This window comes from Peromyscus maniculatus, chromosome X, assembly GCF_049852395.1.
Source record: "Peromyscus maniculatus bairdii isolate BWxNUB_F1_BW_parent chromosome X, HU_Pman_BW_mat_3.1, whole genome shotgun sequence".
NCBI lineage: Eukaryota > Metazoa > Chordata > Mammalia > Rodentia > Cricetidae > Peromyscus > Peromyscus maniculatus.
This window is the reverse complement of record NC_134875.1, coordinates 77436303-77459697: the sequence shown is the minus strand read 5'-3', so window position 1 is coordinate 77459697 and position 23395 is coordinate 77436303. Positions and strand designations below refer to the sequence as shown.

The window sequence follows — 23395 nt, the reverse complement described above, 5'->3', positions numbered from 1 at the left end:
TTAACAAGATTCAAAAAAGTATGCATCACAGATATGGTAAATGTCTGTAATACAATCTGTTTATAAATAAAATCTTAATAAAATAATAACAATCTTTTACGACTAGAAAAAAAAATCACATAATTGTATGAACCCCAAATAATCAAACACATCTTCAATAAGAGGAATAAGTGTGATTTCAAAATATATTCTAAAACTATAGCATTTAAGACAACACAGTATTGGCATAAATATAGGCACAGAGAACAATACAAGAGAATAGTGAGCATTGTCATGAGCAAGGATTGTTTTAACCCTAAAGCCATAGGAAATAAAGATAGGTATTAATAGACCAAATTATTATCTCAAATTTAAAGTGTTTCTGCACAAAAAAAAATTGACAGACAAAAAACAACCTAGAGAATAGAAGGAAATATTTAAAAGCTATTCATATGACACAGGATAGATATAGACAACATATATGAGCATCCAAAAGCTCAACAGAAAACCAATGAGCACAGTGAAAAAAATATGCAATAGACCTTTCTGAAAAGACGACAAACACGTGGTTAAAATACATAGAACAAAACTGACAATATTATAAATCATCATTGAAATGCAAATCAAATAATCACCTTATCCCAGTTAGAATGGCTGTTACTGAGCCTGGGAGAGAAATCAGCAAATTTAGTGTTTGCTAGCAAGTCTGATGACCTGAGTTCAACACCCCAACCCACATTAAAAAAAAAAGCCAGAAGCACTGTGGTGATGCACAGCTAATCCCAACACTCCTTCAGTGAGATAGGAGGCGTGCCTGCCCAGCATGCTCAGGCCCTGGGTTTGAGACCCTGCACCACAATGAAAGAAGAACTTATTCTAGCTTCAAGCAGTACTCGAACTTCTGCCCATTGTCTTAACTACTTTATACTACTGGTGGAGGTATCAATTAGTATAGCCATTACAGAGAGCAGTATAGAAAGTTTCTCCAAAAACTAAAAATAGAATTGTTATATGCTTTAGCAATCTCATTACATAACATACAGCCAATGAAAATAAAATCAATATACAGAAGGAACATCTATACTATACACATATTTATTGTCCTATTTACAAATGACAAGAAACAGAAGCTAAACTGTCCATCAGCTGATAAAGAAAGAAAATGTGGCACACATGCACAATTAAATACTATTAAGCCGTAAAATGAATGAAATCCTGTCATCCAAGCAACCACAAGAATTAGAATTCATATAATTATGCTAACTGAAATAAAATAAGCACAGACATGCAAGTACTGCATAATGTCATGCATGTGGAATACAAAAACTATGAAAGAAGCCAGGAGTGGTGGCACACACCTTTAGTCCCAGCACTCAGGAGACAGAGGCAGACAGGTCTCTATGAGTTTAAGGCCAGTCTGCTCTATGGAATAAGTTCCAGGCCAGCCAAGAGCTACGTAGTGAGAGAAGGTACATTTAAAGAAGAAAATATTTTGAGGGTTAGAGAGATGGCTTCAGCAAGTATAAGCACTTGCTACCCAGTCCTGGTGACCTCAGTTCAGTCCTCAGAACCTAAGCAACACCATATACAATGACTCACAGTTGTAATCCCAGCATTCCTATGGCCAGATAGAAGGCACAGACAGGAGAATGCTGGAAAGCCAGCAGGCCAGCTAACCTCGAGTCCACAAAGCAACAGAATCCAAGAGATTCTTCCTCAACCAGAGTTAAATCCCTAGATCCCACATAGTGGAAGGAGAACTGACTCCTACAAGTCATCCTCTACCCTCCACATGTACATCACAGCATGTGAGTGTACACACACAGTAAGCAAATGTGAAACCATGGGCTGGGAGTATAACCTAGGGGTAAGATATTTATCTAGCATGTGAGAAGCCCTGAGTTTAATAACAGCCACAAAAATAAAACTGCATCTGCATCAAATACATAGAAATGGTTTTTCTGTCACCATTCCTAATAATAATTATATACCATTAAAATTGTAAGAATTATTAATAATCTAAAGGCAATTTTAAATATATGGAACAAGGTATAGAAGCTATGTTCAAAAACGATGTGTTTATTTTATTTTACTTTTTGCAGTACTGGCAATTAAATCCAGGGCCTTACACACAGCAGTAAAGCTCTCTATCACTAACATATAACCATAGCATCTCTGTGTCATTCAAGGACCTTGAACATCCATTAATTTAGTCATCACAAGAGGATGGTCCTAGAACTAATCCTCCATGATACTAAGTGACCGCTGTATAAGATTAGTAATTGACACAGCTTGGGGTTAGGATTAAGTAGAAGAGGTGGGCCTGTTATAAAAAGACAACATAGAGAGCCCTTGTGGAGATGAAAATTCTTTGTCAATAGAAGAGGTAGACACACAAGTGATAAAACTGTATAGAACTTTAATATGCTTACACATCCATACTCATGAACAAGTACAAGTACAGAGGAAGCCATTTGACATTTCTAAAGGAAATCTCTTCAGTTTTAAACTAAACTCTCAGATTACTATATTGATGCCCTTTACCTCCAGCTACTTCTTTAGCTTCTGCAATCAGCTCATCAATACCCTATTTAACCTTGAAGGCAGTCTAAAATCATTTCTGTTTTCATAAAATCTAACTTCAAGGAGATAGAGGGGATGGAGACAAAAAGAGAAAAGGAAGAAGTCAAATGTCCTTCTACAGATGCAGTATAGACTGGATACATAGAAGACCCTAAAGACTCTACCAGAAATCTGCTAAACCTGATAAACACATTCAGCAAAGTAGCTAGCTACAAAACTAACACACAAAAATCAGTAACCTTCATATATACAAATGACAAACACATTGAGAAAAAAAAACAAGGAAATAATACCATTCACAATAGCCTAAAAAAATAACTTATTATCATCAATCTAATCAAAGAACTTTTAAGTCACTGAAAAAAGAAACTGAAGAAGATACCAGAAGATGAAAAGACTTCCTATGTTCATAGACTGGTATTAGGAAGATGTCCATCCTACCAAACGTAATCTACAGAGTCAAAGCAATTCCCATCAAAATTCCAACACAGTTCTGGATTGAAATTGAAAGCATAATCTTAAATTTCATATGGAAATACGAACACCCAGCACAGTAAAAAAAAAAATCACAAAAGAAAAAAAAACTGCCAGCAGATCACCACCCCAGATTTCAAGTTATACTGCACAGTTATAGCAATAAAACAGCATGATATGAAAACAAGACACATAATGATCAATAGAATAGAGTTGAGTATCCAGATATAATCCTATACTCATATAGGTGCCTGAATTTACAGCCACTTAATTTTGAGAATAGGTAAAAATTTTACACTGGAGAAAGGATAACATCTTTAATAAATGGTGGTGGTGAAAGCTTCATATAAAAAAAATGAAACTCTATCTCCTCTCTGATTCTGCACAAAACTCAATTCCAGGACTTCAACATAGTCCCTGATACCATGAATGGAACAGAAAAGTAGGAAATATGACTGAACTCATCTGCTTTTCACTTCCAACAGTATTATTAGAAACTATGATTCAAATCTGTTGTGATTTAAATGAGAAATGTTCTTCATCGGTTCCCATCTGGTGGCTGATTAAGAGACTGTGAAACCTTTAGGACACTGAGCCTCACTGGAGGAAGTGGGTCACTGAAGGTAGGCTTTGGAGTTTTATCCCCCTCCCATCCTCCATCCATTCTCTGCTTCTTGATTAACAGGGATGTGGGAAGTCCCAGCCACATGCTTCCATGCCTTCATCTCCATGAAGGACTGTGTCTCCTGAAAACCATGAGCCAAAATAAAACCCCCCTTCCCTTACGTTATTTTTTCTCAGGGTACTTGGTCACAGCAATGGGAAAAGTGACTAATATAATATAATGATAAATTACACTTGCATAACAATTTACAGTTCAAAATGTAATTCCAAAACATCTCATTTGAGTATGCAGTAATTCTGATAGATCTGAAAGCAAGTATTTTTTTTCATTTTTAAACGAGAAAATAAGGAAATACGGAATGTTACCTAGTACCACAGAGCCAATAAATGGCAAAGACTACACTTGACCCAGGTTTCCTGATTTCACTGCAATAGTCTTTCCACTTTTTCAAAGCTGCCTGTTTAATTAAACATTACAGAATATACAACTAGTGTGAGCCTAAAAAGACTTAATGTTAACAATAAAAAGTCTATATTATATGTCTCAATCTTACTTCCATCTGTGAGACACTTAACACAATCAGCAGGGATTCTGGCTTCTACTAGAAAGCTCAAGAAGACCCAAGGAATATCAAAGAATATTCTACAAAGACCACTTCAGAGCTGCTAGGCTACTAACTAGTTTATTCATTTACTATTATAGTAAAAGAAGTTTATATCACAACTTTCCCCCACAAGTGCGGAACCTTGAATTGTCAACTACAAAATATTTCTAGCCCTCTCCTCAAAAGATTTAACTCAACAGATTAAGAACACCCCAAGAAGTCCCTAAGTAACCTTAAGGACAAATGACAATCTGCAGATCATGTTCTTTAAAAGATTTATAAGGCTCTGTTTTAAAATACTCCAAAGCTATCCAGGACTGAAAGAGTCAATCAGTGACAACTGAAAACTAAGACAAAAGCCCTAAAATTAATCAAACTCGGGAGGACAGCTACAGATAAAGGCAGCTGCAAAGTTAACAGGAAACATTGCTTTACCCAAGATTATACAGCAGTTTTAAAATATCCTTAATAAACTTCCCACTCATTCCTTGACCATTACTGCTTTCTTACCAATGATATGCTCAGACTCATTCGCTATTTTCATTTACTCCAAGAGAGAAATCGCTAACTCCTAAACTACCAATAACATCCAACACCTGGATAATTCTCCCTTTTCCTAATTTGCCTCAGAAACGGACACCAATCTAGAACTGATCTGGCTTCCTTTAAACCCTCCTAAGATTTCTTTAGTTTAATCAAAATGTAATAAAGCTGTTCCCATCCCTCAGAGACCTTCCATGGTTCCATGAGCTTACTCCCCCACTCTGTGAAACGCTAAATCTGATTTTGTCAGATTACAGGCTAACACTTGGTTGTCTTTACTGAGTACACTTTAAATAGGAAACATAATTAAATTATCCTATATAATCTGCAGTTTAGTATTGACAAAGCTCCTACCCTGAATAAAACTTAAGCCTAAAACAAAATTGTAAGTATAACTCACTGAATTTTGATATGTATTATTTTAATAAATGATAATATGATAAATATTGTGATCAATTAACAGTAAAAAATATGGGACTTAAGCAAAGCTAGGTAAATTTTATATAGGCTGGGAGAGAGCATATTATCAAACTAGCACCAAAACTCACATAAAATCAGAAGTGTACAAAGTGGTGATAATATCTGATTTTTTTCACATGATTCAGATAACTCTTGAGCAATTTCATCTGCCCTTGACAATATAATAGGTTCTATACACTGTTTATGAAATCCTTCTGTAGTTTTCTAATCTTTAAATATTTTAAAATTATATAAAAATAGAATGCTTCTAATTTTCTTCTTTTTTTTTTTTTTTTTTTTTGGTTTTTTCGAGACAGGGTTTCTCTGTGTAACAGTGCTGCCTGTCCTGGGTGTTGCTCTGTAGCCCAGGCTGGCCTCGAACTCACTGAGATCTCCTGCCTCTGCCTCCTTGAGTGCTGGGATTAAAGGCATGCACCACCGCCGCCCAGCAGCTTCTAATTTTCTTAAATGACACTGAAAGACAAACCAATTTTTTGTCTTCTCTTTTATAAAAATGTCACTTGGCTAATAATAAAGTTCATTTTATTTTTATTTTAATTAGAAAAGAGTACATATTTGAGACCTTAAGCAAACAGTGGCTAAAAATACCAAGGACAGTAACAGACTAAGAAACTGCCCCATAAAATCCCCTGAAAAGGCTGGTGAGGCATTGCAGCAAGTAAAGGCACTTGCCACCAAGCGAGACTCAGTCACTGAATCCAATGCCAGGGACCCAGATGTGCCCCATGACGTGTATCTGTGTGGGTATAGGTGGGTGTACACACACACAGCAATCATCACAACCTCTAGGCTACCCTGGGCTACAAAGTGACTCTCTCTCAAAAAGTTTAAAAGCAAAAGGAAAACAACATAAAAAAAACATTCTGGAAATGCTAAGCTGGTGCTGGTGTTCAGTGGTACAACAAGTATGTTACATGCATAAAGCCCCAAGTTCCATCTGAAGCACTGTAAAAAACAATCAAACCAAACAAAGAAAATATGTAAATTCAGCATCAGCTCTACATCTGCAAAGGATCGTAGGAAGCCTGAGTAAAACTTTTTTTTTGAGAAATGCTTTAACAACAAGACAAATTAATATCCACTAAATTTGAAAGGTACTAGAAAAGGGGTAAAAATAAATTCGAATAAAAGATGGAAAGTCTAGTAAATACATTAAACTACAGAATAATTTCTTTCATCAATTCAATGTTACTATGGATCAAATTATGTCTGTAAAACTTGAATCATTCATACTAAAAGTCTATAGTTTCAAAGAGGATGCCAATTCCATCCCACAGTTCTCATCTGCAGCACAAATTAGGTAACACTAGTTAGTACAATAGGCTTACTAGGTAATGGCCATACATTTGATTGTTGCTTAGGTGATACTGAGTTACAACAAAACAAAACAAACAAACAAACAAACAAAACTAGTCACCTTTTCCAGTTCTGCTCAGCCTTTCTGTCAGACTCTGCAGTTACTTAAATGTAAAATAAGTGCAACAACAAACATCGTAATTTTGTTTTGTTTTGAGACAGGGTCTCTATGTAGCCCTGGCTGTCCTAGAACTCTCCAAATAGACCAGGCTGCCCTTGAACTCAGAAATCCTCCTGTCTCTGCCTCCCGAGTGCTCCACCTCAACCACGTTACAATTGTATTTTTCTTCTTATCCTTTTAATCGTCCTCTAAGCCTTTAAACCTGATTTGGTTATTAACCCAGACATTTGGATTTAACAAATTTAACACTTGTTTCAAAACTTCCTTTGATAAACTATAAAGTTATATTTCTGTAAAGCACTTGATCAAATGTATAGTGCAGAAAAAAGGCTAAAATATTTTTGTATTGTATGAAAAAGAAAAGTTCAGAATAGACTTAAGGGTTGAGGGAAGAAAGAGAAGGGGAAATGGTGTAATAATATTATAATGTCAAAATATAAAAATCAAAAGGTCCTAAAATTACTAGTCCTAATATTACTGCAATACTGATTCCAGAAATGTATGGGAAGGGCTAGAAACTCAGCTGTATAAACAATGCAGTTACCACGGTGTTTCCGTTTCCATGTGGCAGTAATTATAGCACTTCCATCCATTTACTATTTAGTAAGCACTCAATGTGGCACATACAAAGGACTGAGTTTATAGTTCAGTTCTAATTACTTGCAGGTGTGACAAACAGCTCTTCCTCCTCTCCAGACACATAAAAGCAAGAACTTTAGAAGCAACTTACTACGTGCACAATTATCTACGTACAACTAGGAGGAAGAGTAAATGGGGAGAGGCAACCAACACAGGACAAAGTCTGGCAAAAAATGATCCAAGAGATAGGAACTACAGAAAATTAAGGAGGAAGAATGATAAATACTTCTGACAGAACCTCAGTCATCTACTCAAGAGAACAGTTTAGCTGAGAGTATTTTCTTCAAATTTCTATCTATATATTAAAAAGGGGCAGATTTTCCACCTCCAAGCAAACTCTGGCATTAACTATGACACATGCAGTGGCCAGTAAGTCAAGAGACAATCAATGCTAAATGGAAGCCTATGTCAACTTGTAAATAATAATTTAGCTTTAGAATTAATGCAAGCCTCCTAAAGTGTACACAATGTAAATTAAAGGCATGCTATGTAAATTATAGCATCTAGCTTTAAGTTAAGTGGACTGGAGATAAAAGTGAAAAAAAGTTTAAAAATAGCATTTTAATGCATCACACCTTTGACTCAGCCTACACATACAAAAGCATACATATTTCTTCTTGGGAAATAGTGTCAATATGTAACTAAATGAGTTAAGTCATACCCTTGCCCTTCTAAGAGAAACTGTATGACAATTGTTTTGATATGAAAATAGGAGAATTTCTAAACTTTTTGCCATGATGGATAATAATTACTAGTTTTTGAAAGTCACATTGAACATTTAATATTACTTCCCTCATGACAAACTAGCTCAGCATAAAATTTTAGTCTTCACTACCAGTTCCCATAACAAACATTAATCTTTAAAATGGATGAATAAATAATAACATATAGTGGTAACAGGGTAAGGCCCCAAGCAACATCACAAATATTCCATATGCCCCAGTATTTATTTAAGTTATATTCAGTATTTATAGTGTTTGAGGTTGGTTCAAATTTCTTCCTGATTTAATCTTGGCACAATGAAATGCCCAACTGGATTAGACAAGCATCCAGCTAATGAAATAGCATGATTGGAGTGTAAATAAAAATGTAACTCTTGCCGGGCGTGGTGGCGCACCCCTTTAATCCCAGCACTTGGGAGGCAGAGGCAGGCGGATCTCTATGAGTTCGAGGCCAGCCTGGGCTACCAAGTGAGCTCCAGGAAAGGCGCAAAGCTACACAGAGAAACCCTGTCTCAAAAAAAAAAAAAAAAATGTAACTCTTATAGCCATCTCATTTTTAAGATTTCTTTTCATTTGCATGAGAGTTTCTCTGTATGTATGTTTGTGTAACACATGTGTACCTGGTACCTGTGGAGATCAGAGAAGGATGTTGGATCCCTGGAAACTGGAGTTATAATGCTTTGTGAGCTGCAATGGAGTAATGGGAACCAAACTCAGGTCTTCTGCAAGTCCAGCAGGTACTCTTAACCACTGAACCATCTCTTCAGCCCCTATACTCATATTTTGTTCTTTCTCTAGAGAAATTTAGAAATTCACCCTTGATCAAGGGAACCACACATATATTTAAAGTGGTATATTAGTTAGTATGGAAAATGGTATCTGGGAATTAACTCCCAAATTCCTTCATCCTGCTCCCTCACCTCATTCCATTACATTGCTAAGCATCATTACAGAATAACTGCACAAAGCATAGGAACATTAGACTAAAGAATGTTTCGTGGTAGAGTACAGGTGAGGTCAGAAATTTTATTTTTTTAATTTATTTATGGTATGGGTGTTTTTCTGCATGTACACCTGTGCATCATATGCATGGCCTGGTGTCCAGAGGCCAGAAGATGATGTCAGATACCCTGGAACTGAAGTTGTCATGTGGGTGCTATGAATTGAATACCCCTCCCCCGTCTTTTAGAAGAACAATAAAAATAAGTACTCTTAACCATTGAGCCATCTCCAGTCTGCAAACATTCTGGTATGCCTATAACCTCACCACTTGGGAGGTAGAGACAAGAGGTCTCAGCGTTCAAAGTTGCCCTACTACATTTGGAAGTTTTGTATTTTTTTATGCAGAAAAAATGCTTAACTTTTCATGGTTTGATCTCTAAAAATCATATCATACCAATCCTTTTTTATTTCTTTGGTAACTTCATAAAGTATATTTTTACAGTAATGTTTTGCCAAATCAATTCAATTCTGAACTCGGGGGCTAGAGAGATGTCTCAATGGTCAGAATTGTATTTAGCAAAACACTGCTGTAAAACTTTCCTTTTTGAAAAGATTATGAGAAAAGTAAACTCTTTGAAATTCTCAAAGAATTAAAAAAAGAAGAATTAGCAAGCACAGAGTCCTAGATTCAGTCTGAAGCACCACATAAAGCAAATCATAGTGGGATATAGCTGTAGTCCCAGCCCATAGGATGGAGACAGGAGAATCATGTCAGGAACAGATGGCATCTGCTATACAGTGAGTAAATGCCTAGTATGGACTACATAAAACCCTGAATCAAAAAAAAATGTACACTGATAAGAATATAGCTTAGTGATAAAGTACTTGCTTAAAGTGTATACATAAATTATTGATGAAATTCCAATCATAAAATTAAGAGGGATATATCCATTTTTGATTTTTAAAAAATCTCTTTAAAGTAGGAATAGAAGGTAACATCTTCAAAGTGATTCAATTAAAGCATCTATGATGATACTTAGTGATAAGAATTGCCTAGTTTTAATCTTAAAATAAGGAACAAGGCAAAGGATTCCATTCTTACTATTTCAACGAACTACTTCATAGTGCAAGAAAGAAATTCAAGGGCTGGAGAGATGGCTCAGAGGTTAAGAGCACTGACTTCTTTTCCAGAGGTCCTGAGTTCAATTCCCAGCAACCACATGGTGGCTCACAACCATCTGTAATGAGATTTGGTGCCTTCTTCTGACATGCAGGCAGAACAATGTATACATAATAAATAAATGTGTTTAAAAAAAAAAGAAATTCAAGGGAAAAAGGATGAAAAATTTATACTATCTTTGTGTGTTTACATCATCCACATAAATAATCTCAAGGTATCTTAAGTTACCAAATTTAGTAAATGAGTATCACAAGGTCTATATAAAAATAACTGAAAATGTAGTTTCTATTACCTAGCAATAAATAACTAAAATCTTCCCAAAATTGAGCCATGTATTCAATGATATTTGAAGGAAAAGCCCCAAAGCTTGTTTGTAGTAATTGAAAAATGGATTATAAATTTTATATGAGGGCTAAGGATGAGAAATGTTGAAACAGTTTTGAAAATCTTTTGATCTTGTGTTAGGCAACAATTTCTTAGATATGGCACAAAAAACCATATACTTTTAAAAAAACCTGATAAGCAGAGCTTCATCAAAAGCTTCTGTCCTTTTAAAGGCTTTAAAAAATGCAAAGATAAGTCCTCACAATGGTTTCAGGCATTATCAGATGAAAAGCCATGTAAAGAGCCCAGGAGCGTGACTGAGTTCACACTGCCAGCAACGGCAGAGTTAAGAACAAACTCAGGGTGAAATACTGAGACCTGATCTGTACTGTGAGGATTTTACGTTGTGCTGTATGTATTTGCTACCATTAGAGTGAAATAAATGGAATTTTTAAACAAACAAAAAAAATTCAAAGATGGGCACAGACTGATCCAAAATAGGAAAGAATTGTAACCAAAATATATTAAGAACTCGTTAAGAAAATGGCAAACCGTTTTTAAAATGAACACAGGACAGATACTTTTATACAGAAATTGGCAAATATGCACGTAAAAAGATGCCAAATAATCATACAAGAAACCGATGAGGATGAAGCAAGTGAAAATCTCTACATCACTGGTGAAAATAAAGATGGCACTACCACTTTTAAAACTGTCCCACGGTTTCTTATAAAACAAGTTTGTATGTAGCATTCGATCTACCAATTCTACTATGTATTTGCTTCCCAAAAATCAAACTATATGCATGAATATACCTATACAAAAAAATCTAAAGTAGCTTTATTCATAATACCCAAAATATGAAAATAATCTAAATATCCAATAACGGATGGATCTAAACAAACAGAATGCAATGTATCAATACAATGCAATACTACTGGGTAATAAAAAGGAATGCTACTGATATGATATGACTTAAGTCTCATAAAATGATCATCTAAAAGAAATCTGCTAGACCTCAGCATTCAGGAGCTACTCAGGAGAATCACTACACTTCAAAGCCAGCCTGGTCTCTATAGCAATTTCTAGGTGAGCCTGAGCTACACGGTAAGATCTTGCCTGAAAAATATATCTGTGGGCTAAGTGTGGTGGTTCATACCTTTAGCTCTAACACTTGAAAGACAAAAGCAGGTTGATCTTTGTGAATTCAAGGTCAAGAACATGATAGGGGAATAAAAACAAGATGAGATGATGAACCTGATCTCATAGTGTGTTCCAGGCCAGCCAGACTTACATGATACTCTAAATAAATCAAATATATAACCACAGAAGAAAAGATAAGTCACTCTCAGGGGTTGTGAGACAGAAATTCAGAAAATGATAGAAACATTACATCCTTTATTACTCTGCAAGTTACACTAATGCTTACATGTCAAAGTCCAGTAAACTGGACAGTTTAAAAGGGAGAATTTTATTCTATAGCACTACACCTTAACATGCTTTACTTTAAAACCAGCCAGGCCTTGTATCTAAGGCCTGTCATCCCAGCCACATGGAACACTGAGGCAGGAAGAGGCAGCAAACTGAAGGCCAGCCTAGCCTGGAGCAAACACTGTTTCAAAATCAAAATATTAAAAAGATAGCTTCAGACAGAGCTCAGTGGTAGAGAGTTTACCTAATATGTATAAGGTCCTAACTTCATCCCTAGCATCAAAAATAAAAAAGATGATTGATTGATAGATTTACAGATTCTAAAAAGTCATATAGCTGGGCAGTGGTGGCGTACACCTTTAATCCCAGCACTTGGGAGGCAGAGGGCAAATGGATCTGTGTGAGTTCTAGGCCATCCTTGCCCACATAGTGAGTCCCAAGGATAGCCAGGGCTACATACTGAGACCCTGTCTTTAAAAAAAGTAATATAGCTAATTATCTACTTTTGCATCTCAGTAAGTGTATTTGAAGTATGAGCATCTGACTACAGCAATAAAAACAATATAAGAAGAAAAGCAAACTATCTTCAACCAATTATATGACTTCCTTGGATTTTGTTAGGGTTTCTATGCTGCAAACAGGGAAGCTAGTTTGCCAGATATATTCCCTAGAAATGTTTAGAATCTTTACTTCCTTCTTTTTTTTGAGATAGTCTTACTATATAGCCCTGGCTAATCTGGAACTCCCTGAGTAGACCAATCTGGCCTTGAATTTAAGAGACTGGCCTGCTTGAAGAGTGCTGGGAATAAAGGCTAATATCCTCCCTAATTCCTTTCTTTAGTCTTTTCTGCAAGGTCTAATTACATAAGAAGTACCCATCATTAGGTAAAGCACAAAATACTTTACATATGAAAGGCTCAGAGGGCCAGGCACACCTTTAATCCTAGCAGAGCCAGGCGGATCTCTGTGAGTTCAAGCCCAGTCTGGTCTACAGAGAGAGATCCAGGACAGGCATCAAAACTACACAGAAAAGCCCTCTCTCGAAAAAACAAAAACAAAAACAAAAGGCTCAGAGTAGACCTACAGTTTACAAATTTTCTTTGTATTGTTTAGACACAACTGCTTTCCATATTCACTAATATTCAAATTTTCTCTAGTTGTTAGATTTTTTTTAATACAGCTTTTAAGACTCACCATCATGTTAATAGTTCTTTGTTAGACTGATTATCTGTAAAACACTAATTTCAAACTAGCTATGGTGAGCTGGGTATGGTGATACAAGCCTGGAATCTCAATACATTGGGAGGTGAAGTAAGAAAGATCGAAGGAAGATCATGATTCAAAGGTCAGCCTTGGCTACAAATCCAATTTGAGGGCCAGCCTGTCTTAAGAAACCAAAAATGGAATGAATGAATGAAGTAGGTACAGAGAAATGCTCCCCGAAATGAGAAAACTTCCTGAAATTAACAATGTTTTGTTATATGGTTTGTCTCTGTAGACTTGGAACTTGCTATGTCGACCAGGCTGGCATTGAACTCATACAGATCTACTTGTCTCTGCCTCCTGAGTGCAGAAAATCTTTGTGTAATTTTATTCTCTCACAGTGCCCAGGCAGGCCTCAAACTTGCTAAGAAACCAAAGCTGACCCAGACTCTGTCTGATTCTCCTCCTGGAACTTCCTGAATCCTGGAGATCACAGTGTTTAGATTACAGGAATGTGTTACCACACCTAGCTTTGACATCACAATTTTAAAAGATCTGGCATTCATATTCTTTGCTTTCTTAGTCAAATAAAGTTCTTATCATGGTCTGAATTCTCAATCTTTTAAGCTTAATCTTAGCTAATTAGCTAAAATCTTTTAAATTTAAATCTCTTAAACTTGACTAGTGTGTTCTATGTGAAAACTGAGTGAATTATATCTAAGCTCCTCTCCAAATACAAGGCAGGTTTTAAGATTTTAAAAAGAATACTAGCAAATCTTTCATTACTAAGCAATTTTTCAAAGACTACAAACTACCTAGCAGGAGGTTGTAAGACTATGCTTAGTTCAAATAACAGAAGATGCAGTGTGTGGATCACATTTGTAAACTCACCACTCAGACTGATCACAACGGTTTAAGGCTAAGCTGAACCAAAGAGTGAGAGTACTTCTCAAAAACTGAAGCAACAACAGGAACAAAGCAAAAGACAAGGAGTGTGGAGTCTGGCTCGGTGCTAGAACACTTACCTAGAGTGCAAGGAGCACTAAGTTCCACCCCAATACCACAAAAAGAAAGAAAACAAGGTAAGAGCCAACTGTGACACACGCCAGTAGCTGAGGGCTCACTGGGGCTAGACAATAAGATCTTGTCTCAAAAAAAGTAAATAAATAAAGACCTAGCAGTGGTGGAGCCTGACCTTAATCCCAGCACCTGAGAAGCAGAGGCGGCGGGTGGGATCTCTGTGAGTTGAGACCAGCCAAGTCTACATAGGGAGTTTCACGGCACACATTAGAGCTATACAGTGAGAAGCTGTCTCAAAATAAATAAATAAACAAACAAGAAAAGAAACATGACTTTTTTTAGGAGGATACCAGCAAGAGTAGGGGATGGAGAAAGGAGGGAAGAATGGTGGAAGAGAGAAAGAATTAGAACAAAGTATAATGACGCCATGTATGTATGAAAATGACAAAACGAAATTTATTACTTAGTAATGCTAACTTAAACTAATTTTTTTAAAATTTTTTCCAGACAGCATTTCTCTCTGTGTAGCCCTTGCTGTCCTGGAACTCACTCTGCAGACCAGGCTGGCCACTAATTCAGAGATTCGCCTCCTCTCCCTCCTGAGTGCTGGCTGGGATCAAAGGCATGTGTGCCACCACTGATGACTAAATTTTTAATTTAAGAATTTAAAGCAAGGCCTGGCGGTGGTGACACATGCCTTTAATCCCAGCACTTGGGAAGCAAAGGCAGGCAGATCTCTGTGAGTTCAAGGACAGCCTGGTCCACAGAGCGAGTTCCAGGACAGCCAGGAATATACAGAGAAAAACCCTGTCTCAAAAAACCAAAAAGAAAAAAAAAAAAACAGAATTTAAAGCCTGACAGGGTGTCACACACCACCATTAATCCTAGCACTCTGAAGGTAGAGGTAGCCGAATCTCTGATTTTACATATATCTTTGAATACAAATAAGTACATGAGGAAAAAAAAAACCTTCCTCAATTCAATATACTATAAATAAAAATACTAGTATATAAACTATCCCTGATATAGTGAAAAAATATTATCAGCAACACAAATCCCATTAAGGCTTACCCCAGTTGTCTATTCTGCCAAGTACCATCCAAACTACGAAAGAATACTGTTAGCAATGCACTCCTAAGTCACCAATTTCTCTTATGAACATCTATGTTTAATCCATGATTTTGTCTAATTATCTTTTTTGTTTGTTTGTTTTTTTCAAGACAGGGTTTCTCGGGGAAGCTTTGCGCCTATTCCTGGAGCTCACTTGGTAGCCCAGACTAGCCTCGAACTCACAGAGATCCGTCTGGCTCTGCCTCCCGAGTGCTGGGATTAAAGGCGTGTGCCACCACTGCCTGGCTTTCTTTTAAAATAATGATTTTAAAAGAATCTCTACCTCAATTCATTTAACCTCTAGGGGTTAGTAAGTTCTATTAACTTACTGTATATAATAGTATTCCTTTTGAAAGATTGTTAATAAACGAGGCATATGTCTCTAATCCCAGCATTGAGAGGTGTAAACAAAAGGATTACCATGAGGCTGCCCTGGGTATGAGACCCTGTCTCAAAAAGCCAACAAGCCAACAAGAAGCTGGGCAAGATGGTGCACACCTTTAATCCAAGCACTTGGAAGGCAGAGACAGGCAGATCTCTGTTGCCAGTCAGGGATACATAGTGAGACCTTGTCTAAAGATTGTTTTAAAAAGCCAACAACAAAAAAATGTTCTTGTCTTTTGAACAGAAATGTATCTTTTCAAAATTGAAGGCACAGTGTGTAAACACTAGAAACTATAGAAAAATATGTAATTTTTATTTTATTTATTGATTTATTCTGGAAGCAGAATGGCATTCCAGCACCTTAGTTCTACAAGCAGTTTGTAAATCCTAATTCTAATCAAAATTGTTTTAGACTGAGTTCTGCCACCTTGGTAGACCAGTAACTATTAATTCTTCAAAATGATTTGGCCAGAGATGTCCCAAGAATAACTAGGGATGTGTGAGTTTCTGTAAACTAAAATTAAAAATGGGGATATTTTGCTTAAAAAATAGAGCAAAGTGTAGTGCTTCATGCCTATAATTCCAAGAATCAAGAGACAAGTTAGAGGACTGCCTGGTTACACAGTGAATTCCAATCCAGTATGGGAAACAGCAAGACCATGTCACAAAACAACAAAAAATAAATAGAAAGATGACTGATATAAAATACATAACATCATTATAAACTTGGCAAAGAAATATAAACAGAACATACATTTGTTTCCTTCTGAAAGCTATCTTTAAACAGTTCCCTGTAAAAATTTGTGGAAACTCAATGAAGAGCTCTAGAAATAGAAAGCCATATGGCTAAAACCACCCATACTATATGTTCAAAATGTTTCTGAGGCAGGGGACCACCACAATCTCAACATTTGTGAAGAGGAAGCAGAAATGATCAGGAATTCAAGGTTGTCCTCTGCTACAGTGAATTGGAGGTTATCCTGAACTACATGAGATCCTGTCTCAAAAACAAAGCAAGTTTCTGCTAAGAAAGAAATGAAATGTAAAAAATAAGTCATCTTTTACACAGTGACATTTGCTTTAGATGGGAAATGACTTTAAAAATATAGCCCTGAGGCCCATGACATGGCTCTGTGTGAAAAGGTACCTGCAGCTAAGCCTGCTGACCTGAGACCCAGAAGGTAGAAGAAATCCAAAATGTACAAGTTGTTTTCTGACCTCTAAACTTGTGCAGTTACACGTACACATGTACACACACACACGAATAAATAGGTTATTTTTAAAGCACATGGTCCCATTATGAAAATTTTGTAGGGCTGGAGAGAACACTTAGTGGTTAGGAGTGCTTGCTCTTCCAGAGGACTGGATTTTAGTTCCCAGCACCCATATTGGGTGGTTCACAATTGCTTGTAGTTCCACCTCAGCAGGATCCAACTCTCTCTTCAGGCCTCCTCGGGCACCTTCAGCATATAGTATACACATACACAGACACATACATATATAAATCAATCTTCAAAAAAATTAACTCTAAGAATCTAAGCAGTGTGTTCATACTTCACATTCAATCATGGTGCCTACATTTGGCTACCAAGAGTTCAAGAATGAGTCAAGATCCAGGACAGCCAGAGCTGTTACAGAGAAACCCTGTGTCAAAAGCAACACCACCAACAACAAAGAATCAAGAATATGTTTATAACTTGCATGATATTACTTACCCACGTTTGGAGGTTTCACATAATTTACAGGTAGTTCTGGAGGTCTGCCTCTGTGTAAAGCTGCAAAAGCAGACCCATTCCATAGTGTACTCTTACAGTCTATATAAAAAAAGACCAAAAGTTAGTTAAGGAAAAAATAAACATTCAAAAAAAGAAAAAAAAAAACAAACTTTTTTCCCCAAGTACTTGAGACAAAAGGACTTGATTTTATACCTTTAGAAATTTACTTATACCCAGTTGGTAGCAGAGATAGGTGGATCTCTGTGAGCCTGGTCTACAAAGTAAGTTCTAGGACAACCAGGGTTGTTACACAGAGAAACCCTGTCTCACAAAAAAAGGGGGGGGGGATTCACTTGTACATTTAGAAAATTAATAAAATCCAGCAAGTTCATAAAAAACTAAAAGAAAGTATTTTTAAAGGCATGTGAATATTCATCTGAAACTACATTGATCTCCTACTCTTCCTCTGTAACAGTGTTAAATATCTAAAAAAATTCTTACCTTTGGCATCCCGTAACAGAGACTGCCGACCAACACCTAGTAATGTCTGTACCCCAGGGACACTCTGAGGGATCTCCTTATCTAATAAGGGACCAATCCTCTCACAAATTTTAAGGAGGTAGTCTGGAGGAATGTGTGCATTGGCTGCCACCTAAAAATCATAAATAGAACACAGAAAAAAACCCACTTAGTTCCAAGGTAACAACTCATTCCATCATAGAGCAAAGTATTGTAAAGTATGAAATTAAGAAAATTCAAATCAAGTATTTAATATGTGAACCAATTTTACGAAACAGACACAATGGGGCGGGAGAGATGGTTCAGCAGCTAAGAGCACATCCTTACTACCTTGCAGATGTCCAAGTTTAGTTCCCACATCAAGTAGCTCACAACTGCCTGTAATACCAGAAAACCTTTGCCCTCCTCACACACACACACACACACACACACACACACACACACACACACACACACAAATAATCAAAACAAATTCTTATAAAAGAAACTGACACAAAATAAACATAGCATCTTTAAATGTTGCCACAGTATTTACATAGCAATGAGTATATTCTACAGATCTTTATTAAATCACTATAACTTAATTTTATATAAAATGCGGTATAAAATAGAAAACGCAACCATGTGAAAAATAAAAAAAAAAACATAAAAAGTGATGTGTAAGCCGGGTGTTGGTGGTGCATGCCTTTAATCCCAGCACTTGGGAGGCAGAGGCAGGTAAATCTTTGTGAGTTCAAGGCTAGCCTGGTCTATAAAATGAATTCAGGACTGCTAGGACTGTTATACAGAGAAATCCTATCTCAAAAAAACAAAAAATTAAAAATTAAAAAAAAAAAGAAAGAAAAAGGAAAAGAATCTGAGGTAGAGGCAGGCAGATCTCTGTTCTGTGAGTTTAAGGACAACCTGGCAGTTCCAGGCCCCCTACAGATACATAGTGAGATCTTGTCTCAAAGGAAAAAAGAAGAAAAGAATCTGAAATACTAGTGTCTAGCAAAGTGGCACATGCCTAAAATTCCAGCACTTGGAGGCTGAAGCAAGAAGATTCCAAAAGATTTAAAGGCAACATGCACTCTATACTGAGTTACAGGCCAGGCTGAGCTACACAGCAAGACTCTCAAAAGAAAAGTGCTAACAAGTGTATATCACCACACCCAGCATTTTGGGTCAATTGTTTTGTAAGCTTCTGCCCAAATTAATTGGAATCTACTCAAATAGGTAGAACTTAGGCAATGATCATGATGCTCAGAAATAATAGCAACCATGCTGTTTCAGGTTTGTATTTAGAAAGTTTACCTTTAGGTTTGGGACAAAGGTCAAGGAAACACTTTGTGTTATTTTTCATATCTTCATCTTGCTTTAACAAGCAAATACTTATAAAGAACTATACTTCATTAAAATATGCAAGTAATATTAAAATCAAAGCACCTGATGATTCCATCTAAAAATATTATCTATAGAAACCAATATCCTAATGTCCCAGCGCATGATAGTTACCGTTCACATTGGCTTATTTAGTAAGTATGTCTCATGTAAATATATACAGTATGTGAAAGGAAAAAAAGCCTCATGGCACTGTCTATTTACATACATACAAACTATGCAAATTTTCCAACACTCTCAAACAAACTGAGTTCCTTATAGAAAGTAAATGTTATATGCGAGACTCTGCATGGAGTAGTAAGTTGATGTCTTTCTTGGTAAATATTTTTTGACCCTTGACAAACTTGTTGTAAAACCTTAAATAAATTAGGCAGTGGTGGCCCACACCACCTTTAATCCCAGCACTGAAGGCAGAGGCAGGCAGGCAGGTCTCTGTGAGTTTGAGGCCAGCCTGGTTTACAAAGTGAGTTCCAGGACAGCCAGGGCTACAAAGAAAAACCTCGTCTCAGAAAACAACAAAAAAAAAATCTTACATAACTACCCTAGATGTAGAGTATACCTAGAGACAAGTGATGACGCCCTCCCACAACCCCCCAAAAAGATTCCACTGCCCAAAAAGAAATGACAGTCCCTGTGGAGAAAACAAATTAGCAAATAGAAATAAATCAAAACTCCAAGTACCAGGGGCGAATACGGAGACCTAAAGAAGCAAAAATAGCCAGGCAGCGATGCACACACCTTTAATCCCAGCACTCAGGAAGCAGGGGCACGCACATCTCTGAGTTCCAGGCCAGTCTGGTCTACAGAGAAAGTTTCAGGATGGGCTAGGGCTTCACAGAAAAATCCTGTCTGGAAAAGCCCAAAACAAACAAAAAAGAACCCAGCAAAAATAAAGTATTTTTTTTTCCCTAGAGGTAAGAGCTGTGTCTCTTAAGTGTTCTCTAATCAATATTTTAGGTTTACTTAAAAGTCAGGTTTGAATCATAAACTCACATCTTAAATGTTGTGGCAACTTTATAGAAATAAAAATGTCTGATTTTATGATAATTATGTAAAAAATGTTACTGAATATGAATCGGGGATAGTTGTGCAAAAATAGAAATAATAACAGGTTCTTCTCTAATCAGAATACTTCTTTTCCTTTCTCTCTTTTTAGTATTTTTTCCAGAAAGTGTTTCTCTGTCGTGGAATTTGCTTTGTAGACAGAATTCCCCTGCCTCTGCCTCCTAAACTCTGGGATTAAAGGGACTCCAGAGCACTCTTTAGCAGCACAGGTTACAAGGTCTTAAGACAGCCTACAAGTCTCCTTTGTGAATTTTAATCAGTATTAATAGCATTTCCTTTCCTTTCTACTCTTTAAAGATTTTCCCCAGGAAAAAGAAGCCTCAAGCCCCCTTGGGTCAAGAATTCTCAAGGTTTCAGCCCTTCAAGAAGTGATAAGAGTGCTGGGCCTGGGTGCTGGGCCTGGGGCACAATTCTTTAACCCCAGCACTCCAGAGGCGGAAGCAGAAGCAGGCACTCGGTACATTCCAGGCGAGTCTGGTCTTCACAGCAAGTTCCAGGACAGCCAGAGCCACAATGTAAACTGTCTAAAAACAACAAACAAAGGAGGGGGGAGGGGAGGAAGAGTGCTAAAAGGACTATTAACCGGAGTGAAGATAAAAATCAAGAGAAAAAAAAGAAAAAGCAAAGTCCAGAGGCTACCTCTATGGTCTAGAAGTTGCTCAGCAGAGAAAATAAAGGGAATAAACTCAGTATCCGCTAACAGCTTAAATAATCTGTGTGTGTGTGTGTGTGTGTGTGTGTGTGTGTGTGTGTGTGTGTACAAATACAGTATTTGCAAACGTACATAAAACAATATATTGCCTTTAAATTGCTATTTGTTACCAAAAAGCTTCCTAAGCAATCAGTAAACATCAGGGAAAAAAGCACACCAATGATACTACCAGTCATGTGAAAAACATGACAAATATGATTTCAGGCAGGCTGGAAAGAGGGCTCAGTGGGTAATGTGCTTGCCACACAACCATGAGGACCTTAGTTGGAATCAGCACCCACGTGCATGGCAACATGGGCTTGTAATCCTAGTCTTGAGGAGATGGACACAGGAGAATCTGTGGGGTTTTCTGACCAGCTAGTGTAGCTGAATTAAAATTGGAGATTCAGTAAAAGACATGGTCTCAAAAAATAAGGTGTATGGGGTGAATATTACCAAGATACTTCCTCCCCGCCTCCAGCTGAGGACCGAACCCAGGGCCTTGCACTCTCTACCACTGAGCTAAATCCCCAACCCCGATACTTGGTTTATATGAATGAAATTATTAAAGACTATATGAATAATATTCTATTAAAAATAATAAGGAATGGTGAGAGTGGGAAAAATAGTCTTCCCCAGGAAAGAGCAAACCAATTGGTTATCCAATACCAACTGGTCAGCCCTGAAAATATACAATTAACTTACAGACTGAGCAGGTTATATTTAGAAATAGATATGTATATACAGATACATATATTTGTGTAACAATAATTAATGAAAAATGAATGAGATCATGAATTTGAAAGAGATTAATAAGGGTTATATGGGAGGGTTTATGGGGAGAAAAGGGGGAAACATGTATTTATATGAAACTAAAAATAAAAGAAAAAACTAATTTTACTCTAGTGCTTACTAAAAAGTAAAACACACACACACACACACACACACACACACACACAGAGAGCAACTGAGGAAGATATCCCATCAACCTCTGACCTCCACATGTACAGAAAACACACATAAATTCATATACTCACACACATATTCACACACATCACGCCCCCCCCCCAGCTTCTCTCTCTCTCACACACACACAGGAAGAGACACAGGGATGACTTCAAGACAAAATTCTGTAAGCAGAATTCATGAAATATAAATTCTTACCTCCCTATCATCTACTCTCTTCACTTACAATACCACTGCACTTGTACTGAGATACCAGTTTTTCCAGAATTATCAAATAAATCACCAGAAAAATTTTAATCACTACTGTGAGTTTCCTACAGCCAAGTCTAGGTACGTGCTAAAAAACCTGTTTAGGTGAGCAACAATGTGTACCTGGCTGTAGTAAGTCAATAGCAACACCAGCTTCCAGAGACTGACTGCTCTACCATAATATCAGTTAGTATTACGACACTGCACTGCACTGGATTTGAGGAGCACATGTTTTGGGTTTTGCATGCTCCATTCTATTCTTCGTAACTGAGACTGTGTGTCACAGAGCAGATTTTAAGTCACACGTTTAAATTGCGTCCATGCTTACACATTCAATAACTATGCTACCAGCACTGAAAAATTAGTCTGCTATTCTAGTAGCCAATTTAAGTTAGTGTTAGCAATTAGACAAAAGCTGAGCAAGGTAAGGAAAGAATATAGGTATGTCTGGAATGCTAATAAATTGTTTTAAAGTAGTTGTTATGAATCAAATGACAATGTGAAAACACTCTTAATAGGGCTCGGGCTGTGGCTCAGTCAGTGTTTGCCTTGAATGCATGATGCACTTGGTTTAATCTCCAATACTGTGGTTTAATCTCCAATACTGTCAAAAAAAGTTTTAAAGCCTGAATGTTTTAATACAAATTCTTAGAATGATAACAATTATCTTCATAAACGCATATACTCTTTTTATGTATGCCTTTAATCCCATCACTCGGGAGGCAGAGGCAGGCAGATCTCTGTGATTTCGAGGCCAGCCTGGTCTACAAAGCGAGATCCAGGACAGGCTCCAAAGCTACAGAGAAACCCTGTCTCAAAAAATGAACAACAACAACAACAAAAAAAAAAAACATTAAATGAAAAAGCAAGGTAGATAGTTTATCTGAAATATAGTTAAATTCTAAACAAAATCTCACAAATTCAAGGCCAGCCTTGGCTAAATTATAAAACCTTGTGTAACAATACCAACTAACTAACTAAATAACTAAATACTGATGAGGTGGGTCATACCTGTAATCCCAGCATTTCTAAGGCTGAAGCAGGGGGCTGCTTCGAGCTGGAGGCAAGCCTGGACTACATAATGAGCTCC

The 23395-nt window shown here is 36.9% G+C and overlaps 1 protein-coding gene across 1 annotated transcript in view; it reads right to left on the bottom strand.

Annotated features, from left to right (window-relative positions):
- The window catches only part of Brwd3 (bromodomain and WD repeat domain containing 3), a 109653-nt gene that overhangs the window by 82614 nt on the left and 3644 nt on the right, over positions 1–23395 (bottom strand). Inside the window, exons 5-6 of the mRNA XM_006992318.4 lie at positions 17937–18087; positions 17436–17534 (exon numbers count right to left, since the gene is read on the bottom strand). Coding sequence (XP_006992380.1) covers positions 17436–17534; positions 17937–18087 — 250 coding nt within the window. The remainder of the gene's footprint in view (positions 1–17435; positions 17535–17936; positions 18088–23395) is intronic.